This window comes from Temnothorax longispinosus, chromosome 5 (genome assembly GCF_030848805.1).
Source record: "Temnothorax longispinosus isolate EJ_2023e chromosome 5, Tlon_JGU_v1, whole genome shotgun sequence".
Lineage (NCBI taxonomy): Eukaryota > Metazoa > Arthropoda > Insecta > Hymenoptera > Formicidae > Temnothorax > Temnothorax longispinosus.
Window position 1 is genome coordinate 9,143,341 of NC_092362.1, and position 11,206 is coordinate 9,154,546.

The following is an 11,206-nucleotide window of genomic DNA, read 5'->3' on the forward strand; positions in this document are numbered from 1 at the left end:
ATACGGCGATTAAATCTATGTTGGAAGCTTTATGTTTTATGAGTGTAAAACAAAGAATGGAATATAATGTATGTATACTAGTTTATAAGATGAGGAACAATATGGTGCCAGAATATTTATCAAGTGAAATAAAAAAAAATTAGTGAGAGACATGCATATAACACTAGAAATAATACAAACATAATAGTAGAAAGGACACGAACTCTAAAAGCACATAAGAGTCTAACGTATAGCGGGGTTTCAAATGTTTAATGATATTCCAGTAGAAATACAGAATACAACGGAAATAAAAAGCTTTAAAACAAAGCTAGCAAAGTACATAAAAGAGAAAGACAATAAAAGCAGATAAGTGTGTAAATGGATAGGGAAAGGTATTAATGTTATTGTTTATGTTATATACTTATAGCGTGTTTATGTATAAAGTAGCCAAAGGCTAAATAAAGACATCAATCAATCAATCTCTCTCTCTCTCTCTCTCTCTCTCTCTCTCTCTCCTCTCCCTCTCCCTCTCCCTCTCTCTCCCTCACCCTCTTCCTCTCCCTCTCCCTCTCTCAGCAGAAGCAGACGTGTGAAACATCGCTCCGTAAAAGTGTTAATTTTTGAGTGATTTAGAAGTGAGGGAGAGTGTTAAAAAGTTGTGTAACGAATATCTGCATAGACCGGGGGTAGCCATGAGTGTTATCTAGCCGGAATATGTTGATACATAGACACGAGAACTGCATTTCGTACAGAGGTCATCGAAGCCTCGTACGACAGGTAGACATCGGCGGCGAACACAAAACGCTGACGTGTGAAAGTGACGTGTTAAAGTGACGAGTCAATTAACTGTCCCTGCCGATATTAGCAGAATGAACGAGGAATACGCCGAGTAGCGATGCTCGGCATGTAAGAAGACGATAAAAACGGAGGTGCTAAGCTTTTCTACCATCCAGGTTGTGTATCTAAGCACAAAAATGATAGAAACCGCGAGTTGGTGTCGTGTCCTGGCCCATTCAAGAAATTAATTATTAGTGATGGTGATAAAGTAACTGATATAAATAAAGCAGTGGCAGCAGCAGGAAGAGCAACAGCACCTGCAAAAATGAGTCCGGCGCCAAGCAGCGAGAATAAAGTAGCAGTCGCGAGTGGAACAGGGGATATTGATAGAAAAATAGATTGGCTTGTAAAAACAGTGAAAAAATTAAAAGATGAGGCAGCATGTAAAAAGGAGATCAAGTCAATGATAAAAGAAATAATCCGTGAGGAGATGGAAGGCATTAAACAGGAAATAGAAGAATTGAGAAAAATGTTGACGCAAGGGGCATATGGATCGTCAGGTGGAACGACAAGAAAATATAGCGATGTGATTAAAGAAAGGAAGGAAGAAAATATCTTGATTATAAAACCAAAAGTACAACAAGAGAGTGAAATTACGAAGAAAGCAATTAAAGATAAAATCGATATAACCAAGATGGAAATAGGAATTACCAAATTAAGAAAGGGAGGTAAAGAGACAGTGATCTTAGGATGTGAGACGGAAGAAGAGGAGGATAAGCTAAAGGCGGCACGGTACAAGCGGCAATGGGCGACGAGGTCAAAGTCTCTGAGCCACAGAAGAGGAAACCAAAGATTAAAATAATTAATGTTGGTGGAGAAGAAATGAAAATGGAGGATAATGAACTGATAGATAGCGGGGGGCGACCGCCCCGGGACTGTTCCGCCGGGGAACAACGTCGCCGCAGTTGGCGACAGAGGGGAATCTGACAAGGAGCTCCGCTCGAATCGCTCATTCGCTGTTAGACGCATTGAAGCATATCGATTGACCGTTGCGATGGCACGTACCAAGCAGACTGCTCGCAAATCGACCGGAGGAAAGGCGCCCCGGAAACAATTGGCCACTAAAGCTGCGAGGAAAAGTGCCCCGGCCACCGGCGGTGTGAAAAAACCTCACCGTTACAGGCCCGGCACCGTGGCCCTTCGTGAAATCCGTCGTTACCAGAAAAGTACGGAATTGTTGATCCGTAAATTGCCATTCCAGCGACTCGTTCGTGAGATCGCTCAGGATTTCAAGACTGACCTCCGCTTCCAAAGTTCTGCTGTGATGGCTTTCCAGGAAGCTAGCGAGGCGTACCTCGTAGGTCTTTTCGAAGACACGAACTTGTGCGCTATTCACGCTAAGCGAGTCACCATCATGCCGAAAGACATCCAACTGGCACGTCGTATTCGTGGCGAGCGAGCTTAGGCGCAACAGTTTTATATAAAACAATTTCGAAATCAAGAAGCAAAATAGAATTGGCGAAGAATCCTGTATGCACCTAGTGAAGAAAATAATAAGAGGAAAAAATAAGGATACTGAGCAAGGATCCGTAATAATTGAAGTGGATGAAAGCACTCATAATTCACTAATAAACAGAGGAAAAATAAATTTAGGATGGCGAAAGTGTCCTATATTTAATTATATTAGTGTTAGAAGATGTTTTAAATGCTGGGGCTATTACCATATTGCCAAGAATTGCACGAGACAGGAAACATGCTATAAATGTGCAGGAAATCATAAGGCGAATGAATGTACGACGGCAAAAAAGAGGTGTGTAAACTGTACCTATAATAATCAGACGTACAATTTGAAGATAAATGTTGAACACGAGGCGCTAGATTCGGAATGTCCGACATTTAAAAAAGTATTGGAGGAAGAGAAAAAAAGAGCCGGCTGGGAAGATGCAAAATAACAACCACAGGGAGAAGCGGAATTACTCTGGTATACGAATGCGCAAAGTTTCTTGGCGCATAAGGATGAAATTCAACATCAGATTATGAAGAGGGTGAATCCTGTGATTCTAGCGTTATCCGAGACTAGATTGACTGTAGAAATTGAAGATAGTGAGGTCAATGTACCGGGGTATAGTATAGTTAGATGTGATGCTGAAAATAGAAACACAGGAGGAGTACTGTTATATGTTAGGGATGATATTAAATTTAAAATAGTTGATAAGAAAAAGATAGTGTCAAATTGTTGGTGCGTGGTGGTAGAAATAAGAGAGAATTTGTATAAAGGTATGATAGCAGTAGTGTATCATTCGCCGAGTGCGTCAAATGGCGATTTTGTGAGATTTTTGGAAAATACGGTTGAAGATTTAATAATAAAGTATGACTGTATAGTGATAGGGGACTTTAATATAGATATAATGGTAGATTCATTTTACACAAAAAAATTATTAACGGTAATGCAAAACCTAGGGATGAGGCAATACGTTGATTGTCCAACGAGAGTTACAAAAGATAATCGAACGATGATAGATTTAATTTTTTTGAATAAAGAAATAAAGGTACAAGTGAATGAGAAACCTAAAATAACGACCATGCCTGGCTAAAAGTAGAATTTAATATAAATAAAAAGAGAAATAAATATAAAGAATTTAGAGGCAGGGACTATAGTAAATTTAATGTAGATAAATTTCTTAGAATAATGGAAAAAAGAACTGAGCAAGGTCAAGGGCTAGATATAAGCATAAGGGCGGAGAGATTTGTTAATAGTATAGTAAGTGGATACTGTTAATAGTATAGTATTGGATACTGTAGCACCTAAGAAAAAGTTTAAGATTCCGAAAATATGGGAAGGGAAAATGTGGTATTCAGATGAAATTAGAATGGCAGCAGATAGAAGGGATGAGGCTTACAGTAGAGCCATAAGCTCAAGTAAAGAACAGGACTGGGAATTTTTTAAGAATAAAAGAAATGCAGTAGTTAAACTTATCAGGGCAAAAAAGAAAGAATATTATGAGAATATGATAGATAATAATAGGAGTGATCCTACAAAAATGTGGAAAACTTTGAAAGAATTAATTAAAGGTGAGCAAAGGGGTTCAGAGAACATCGATAATGTAGATTTTGAAATATTAGAAGACATAGAAGAATGCAATATAGCTGATAATATATATTATGTAAAAAGTATTAGCAACATTGTGCAATCTATTAGTAATAAGGGGATAGAAGACACAAGTAGGAGACCTATTTATGTAATTGAGAATAAGGGAATTATGAAAAATTTTGAGCCAATTAGTGCAAGTGATCTGGAACAAATTGTTAGGGAACTACCACGAAAGAACGGAACAGAGGAAGGGATAAATAGTGATATACTGAAAATGGTGCTACCTGTGATGAAAGATGAGTTTGTAGGGGTAATAAATGATTCGCTTAGGACAGGTAAATTTCCAGAAGAATGAAAAACATCCACGATAATACCGATACCAAAGGTAAACAAACCAAAAAAAGCGAGCGAGTATAGACCGATTAATATGTTACCGATATATGAAAAAGTATTAGAGTTAGTTGTAAAAAAACAGTTGGAAAAATTTCTAGAAGACAATGAAATAATAACCGAATACCAATCGGGATTTAGGAAACAGCAGTCGTGTGAGACAGCAATTCAAAGTTTTATCGAAGAATGGAAATTGATAATTGAGGAGAAAAAAATGGTGGGGGTGTTATTCTTGGATCTCAGGAGAGCGTTTGAGACAATAGATAGGGTAAGATTAGTGGAAAAATTATATCAGTATGGAATAAGAGGAGTGGTACTGGAATGGATAATATCGTATTTAAGTAATAGAAAGCAGCAAGTTAGATTCAATGATATATGTTCTAAAATAATTGGGACAGTATATGGCGTGCCACAGGGATCAGTATTAGGACCTTTATTGTTTATTTTGTGTATAAATGATATAGTTAAAGTCTGTCCGAAGGGAAGTATATTTAGATTATTTGCAGATGACACGACCGCAAGTGTAACAGGAGAAAGTTGTGAGGAATTAGAAATAAAACTAAATATGGTGCTCGGTGTACTTGAAGAATGGATGAATGTGAATATGTTAAAAATGAATGCAGATAAGACCAAATATATGATAGTTAAAAGTATAAGAAAAGAAATAAAAACAGACATAATAGTAAAAAGTTTGGATGGAACTATAATTGAGCGTGTCAAGATAACGAAACATCTGGGTGTAATGATCGATAGTAAACTTCGTTGGGAGAATCACTGTGATTATATGTTAAAGAAAAGAGGAAAAAAGTGAGTTTTCTGAATAGAATAGGAAATAATATATCGGCGTACACTCGATGTACTGTGTATAAGTCTATCATAGCGCCTCACTTTGAATATTGCGCAACGATGTTAGTAGGCATGGGTGAAACGTAACTGAATCGATTGCAAGTGGCACAAAACCGTGCCATGAGAGTCATACTGCAATGCTCGCGATATACAAAGGTAGATTTGATGCTGCAAACCCTTAAGTTTATGAATGTAAGACAGAGGCTAATGTACAATGTATGTATTTTTATTTTTAAGATAGTAAGAGGCATAATGCCAAAACACTTAAGTAATAGGATAGAAATAGTAGGAGATGTGAGTGGACGGCGAACGAGGCAGGCTGAGAATATTAGAATTCAATATCGCAGGACGAGAAGCGCACAGGAAAGTCTATTTTATGAAGGTTTGAATATGTACAACGCCCTACCGATAGAAATTAAGCAATGCGAAAGAATTGTACCATTTAAACGTAGGTTAAGAGAATATATTGTACCTTGAAACCGTGCGCCAAAACTGCACGGGCGCAGCTGCTGGGCCAGCCTCAAGTGGTTCTGAGGCGGCTCTCTCCCCAACGAGCGGCGGAGCGTGGACCGACGGGCGACGTCGGTACCCCGGGAGGAGGTGTGACGCAGCAGGTGGGACGTGATCCCGCGCATTGCGGGCGGTGCCGTGGGGCACCAGTCGATGCAACTGACGGCGGTGCCGCATGCAGCGGTGCCGAACGAGCGGGACGATACGACCGAAGAGGTACTGAGACCATCCTCGGGAGAGGATACCCCAGGGGACGAGAAAAACGTCCCCGACGTAGGGTAGATTATCGTGAGCGCTCCGAGGATGGAATTATCTAGGGAGCCCAAACCCCTTTCGCCATTGTGTTGGATATTTATTTTGTTTCATTTCTTTGACCGTAGAGCCTCGTATCTTAAGCTTATCCGTCCGGCGCACTAATAGAAGTAGGTTATGCGACAGCGGTCGCCGAGCAGCGGCTCACTTAAATTAAGTTATGCGACAGTGGTCGCCGAGCGGCGACTCAATTAGCATGTAAGTTCTTCCCTCTCGATCCACATCCGTTATTTTCGTTTTCCGGCATGACAGTGCCCGGCCCGACGGGGAGTAGGTTTTATTTTTTGTTTTTGGTATGTGCGTGGATCGCGGTAACGCACAAGTTAACGTAGCAGTTGAGCCACACACAATCTTCAGACCGCGGGCACCAAGTGCCCGAACCACGCGTGCCGCGCGAATAATAATCATTCGTGCCGACTCACGAGGTCCCCAAATAGGGGCACACGCGAAAGCGCCGCGATCCGAACACCCGGACATTGAATTCCGGCGACAACCTGGGAAACCGATACCCGGGCGTAATCTACGGGAAAAACCCGACGGTGCGTCGCGAGGGAGACCGGGTATACTCTAGGAATTGATCGCGGGCGAAATCCGAACACCTGGACATGGAGTTCCGGCGACAACCCGCGAAATCGAAAACCGGACGTCATCCTCGGGAAAAGACCGACGCTCCGTCCAGAGCGAGACCTGGTACACCCGGGGAACAGGTCGCGGTCAAGATCCGATCACCCGGACGGTGGGTTACGGCGACGGTCGCCGAGACCGATAGACCCGGACGTCGGTTACGAGAACAAAGTCCGGAATATCGTTGATAGGGACCGTGGGAACAAACACCGGGGGTCACCGTCATCGGCGGGCATGGCAAAAGCGACCTGGACGTCTTCTCCAAGAAGTCGGCTCGGAACCGGCAATAGGGACGTAGGAGAGGACGTGCGCACGGGTCGGCGCCCTCAAAAGTCGAAATTTCGAAGTGGTGAAAAACCACTACCCGGGAGCCGATTAAGCGCCTCGCAAATAGGGTACTGCCGGCGGAAATTTCCGTCGGGAACATCGGGCGCGCACCTGGCACAGCCAGAAGTCGTAAACACTTATTGTAACTGCGTAGCGTGGAAAATTACCGCGAGGAGAAAGCGGCCGAGACCCCATGGTGGAGGTAAAACATTGGAGGTAGGGAGCCCGAGAGAGAAATATTCCTCGAGGCAGTCTCTCGTGGGCGCTCGTATAGGTAACATCCTTCTCGCGCGTATATCTCGGCGTGTCGCAGTAATTATCGCGAATACGTACCGGATTACGATTATAAGTTTACCACAGCGTCCGGAACAAACGGGAACGCCCGCACATAGCGTTACATGTCGCCGATACGAAAGGCGAACGGTTTTTCGCGTACCGAAAACGGAAACTTCGCACTTTGCGAGACGTGCGACCGCCATCTTGCGCGGCAATAGTAATTGTGAACCACCACCATTGTGAAACGATAGTTAACAATAAATAGAAGAATTATTTGTGAAAATACATACGAAATTATCGATTATTTACCTTCAACTTACCTGAACAAGCGGCTGTCGTCCATCTTGTGTGTTCGCGGTGAACAGGGTCGAAGGTCATCATCGGTGCTGCATCCGGGGAGGCCATAGATGAGACACTCGTGGCGGAAACCTGAAAAGAAACGGCATTAATTACAGTTATCACGACAATTCTCATACTTACCTTTGTCGCGACATCTTACGGACGCGGTGATCCTGGGCAGCGGTGATCCATGACATCGGCGGCGGAGATGAAGCACCCGTAGACAAAACCTGAAAATAAAAAGAATTAGTTAGGTTAATTTATCCTGATGCTGTGACTTACCCGATCAAGCGGTTGTCGCGCCATCTTGGTTCCACCGGTGAGGCAGGCTGGTGATAGATAGCGGAGACTCGAGGGGAGGCGACACAGATGAGGCACCCGTGGCGAGAATCTGAAAGGAGGAAGGATTAAGGAAATATTTAACACGTATATACTTGATCAAGCGGTTGTCGCGGTAACCGGTGTCCCTGGCTGGCCCTTGCGGGCAATACCTAGCGGTATCCTGAGTACAGGCGATGCTGACGAGGCACCCGTGGCGGGATCTGAAAATAAATTTATTTAAACAAATTGTTTAACTATAGTGTCGTTTGCGTCACAAATACTTACCTTCTCGGTGGTTTGAGGTTAAACCGAGTGGCGACCGATGACTTAGAGGACAAAATCGCGTACCCCGTAGCCCGATTGCGTATCGTTCGGTTACAGTATAGGGGGCGCTGAAGTCTAACTCCAGTTCGTCACACAACCACACGTGGAAGAACCTGCGGCTTTCCAACGTAAAGAAACGGAACAGCCAGGGTGTGCGATACCTCAATGCCGCGGCGGGGTTAAAATCGTGCTTCCCAGAAAAAATATGACGACCGTGACAGGACACGTAAACGTGTGAACGAGTAGAGACAAGTGTCACGAATCTCCCTGAAGAATCAGCGGTGACCGACAGACAAGAAGATAGATGCGTGCGTTGGGCGACACTCGACGAGATCGACGGTGCCCTATCAGATGGTGTCGGACTCGTAGGGGCAGTGGTTCGCATAGCCGAGTGAGCGGCATAGAGGGCCTAGTGTGGGTCAGCGCTATGAAGCTCATGTTGCGCATTACCTGTAAGATGGGGTGCTTTGGCACCCCGGTCCTGTCAGTTTGAGCTGATCTAATCCAAGTAGGTCATGCTCGCTGCAGGATCTAACCCTGCTACCTGGGGAACAGCTCAGGTACAATGTGAGTCATATGTGCGTTACGGGAAACCGCGTCTGCCAGTGGCCAGAGGTGTCGCCTATCCTAATAGGCAAATCCACGATGGCAGGTTCCGTTACTGCTGTGCAGGGAAGTACTGGTAACGTTTAGTCGCACTCCGACCACGGGGTGGACTCGGGGGGGGGCTAACCGCCCCCCCAGACCCCCCGGTGCGGTCGTATCTATGACTCTCTTAACAGTAGCCAAATGCCTCGTCATCTAATTAGTGACGCGCATGAATGGATAACGAGATTCCCACTGTCCCTATCTACTGGTGAGAGTAGACATGACTTACGGGAATAGCACTTACAGGGAACAGTGCTCACAGTGGCAAAGCGCTTCGGCGCCCACGTGCTGAGCGGAGTAGAGAAATGCGGCGTGTTGCTGCTAAGTACAGGGATAACTCTCGGGCGACGGTTTATGGTCGGAGTCACTCGCCTGTGACCCGATCATGCCGGTCAGCTCGTGATTCACGGGCCGTCCTCTAGGCGCGCTCGCATGTCTGTCTGGTAATTCCGAAATGGGGTAAAAGGACTCAGTGGAGCCTTTGGGTGTCTCTTTTTGAGACGTGGCACACCCGGAGAGCTAGTTGGCCCGTCCCGACAGTGTTGCGAGTGAGAGGCGGTCCAAAGGCGTTCTGTTCTCCTGCTGTGTTGTGCCACGCACGGCGGGAGAGTAGGGCGTCATAACACTTTTAGGTGTTAATAAAACGGTGGGTGACAACCCCCGATGGATTTTTTGAAAGCAACACGCCGCGGAAAACTTTAGTAGTATGAGTCGTCGGACTCGAAGTTTGGTTGCTTTGGAAAGCAACACGCCGCGAAAAACTTGGCATCACGAGTCATAGGACTCAGTTTAGTTGCGTTTGGAAAGCAACACGCCGCGAAGAACTTGGCATCGTGAGACGTCGGACTCGGAGTGAAGCGCCGCGAGCGAGCTTGGTTTGCTCGGGGGTGTTGCCGTCGGCGGCGTCTCTGCCGTCGGCGGAAGCAACACGCCGCGTGAGTGCCCGTAAAGCAACACGCCGCTGAGCGACACGCCGTCGGCGGAAGCAACACGCCGCGTGAGTGCCCGCAAAGCAACACGCGGCTGAGCTACTCGTCGCCGGAGGCAACACGCCGCGAAAAACTTTAAGTTTGGTTGCTGAACACCATCCAAAGCAACACGCGGCGCCGATCTTTTGAGGCTGGCGATCTTTTTTGGGTCGTACAAAGTCATGGTCTACAGGACTGTTGAAGCGCAATACATGCTGTGCCGCAGCACTAAGCCTATCACAGTCAAGCCAAACTCTACCTCCATCGTGGTTCCCACCGTAAACTACGATTTGGCTCGGGCTTAGCCTTAGTCTTGGCCTTGGCCGTCGTAGGCTAACGAGTTAAGGCGATATGCCGGCTTCCCCCGGCCCGCGGACCCTCGGGCTGCTACCGGCTTTTTCCGGAAGGGGTGCGGGGGTTTTGGAAGGTGTGTGAGTGTGTGCGTGTCTATGTTTGTTTGCGTGTCCGTAGTTGTAACCGTCGGGTTTCAAAGATGCGGCCGGGTGTCGATGGATATTTCTCGAAGACTAACCAAGTGGGGAGTAGTAGCCCCACGACCGTAGGATGCGGTCATGTTAGTACCTGACCTCTGCGGCGTAATAAATGGTAAATTCTGGCCTAGCGCCAGTAAAGTCCATGTGAAACCGCATGTTTAATGTGGGAGAACCGCTGTCCGTGTCCGGACGGAGCCTATTCGGGAGTTAAAGTCGGCCTCCCCGGGCGCATGTGTGGAGGATTAGCTGATCACTATTTCCTCATATCCTGCTAGTGGGAAGATATACTGGCAACGTCTAGCCCGAACTTTGAGTGGGCGGTGTCTCGGAGCATACGTGCTCAATCAGTAGGGATGACGTTAAACCTTTACCATCAAATTACATAACCTTTTTATAGAGTCACGTCTGCATGAATAGGGCTGATCACCAGACAAGCTGCTTCTCAGCTTTCATGCAGTTTAACTATGGCTTTGAAACGGCGGGGATAGATGCCTATACGCGTATGGGCTGCCATGATGGCCGAACCGTCGTAACAATTGAATCGATGCAGTACGAAAAACGCAAAAAACACCCCCAACCCGGACGGACAAAAAACTGTTGACAAAAAGGCAAAAACAGAAATGGACAAGGCTTCGGATACGGACAAGACGGTGACAACCAGTGATAAGGTGCTTGGGCAAAAGGCGATTACAAAGGCAGTGACGGTGGCACTGTCCAAAGTTGACTCGAAGGTCTCGGAGAAGACACCCACGCATGAAGGACTTAAAAAGTGGATGAACACACAGACGCTAGACGAAACAGGGACAGAACTGACGGACGAAGAGAGTTTGGTGGGTGACCCACTTCAGCGTACGTTCCCACGTAGTGGGAAGTTGAAAAAGAGCTCGCTTGGCTCCCAGACGTCTATTAGAGACACGCAGAGTGAGTCAAATGAAGCTGTAGGAAGAGGTATGGCCAGAGGGACGTACCAGCTGCGGGCG

General features: G+C 45.8%; 1 protein-coding gene and 1 pseudogene across 1 annotated transcript; both read left to right on the forward strand.

The window, feature by feature from the left end:
- Window positions 1-848: 848 nt before the first annotated feature.
- Window positions 849-2,708, forward strand: LOC139813940 (uncharacterized; annotated as a pseudogene).
- LOC139812659 (histone H3-like) lies at window positions 1,787-2,221 on the forward strand. The gene has a single exon (XM_071777662.1). It carries the CDS (start codon window positions 1,811-1,813, stop codon window positions 2,219-2,221), a length of 411 nt encoding a protein of 136 aa, XP_071633763.1. The 5' UTR covers window positions 1,787-1,810.
- Window positions 2,709-11,206: the final 8,498 nt, after the last annotated feature.

Coding starts and splice junctions, on each gene's coding strand:
- LOC139812659 (XM_071777662.1), top strand. CDS start 1,811: ATGGCACGTACCAAGCAGACTGCTCGCAAATCGACCGGAGGAAAGGCG.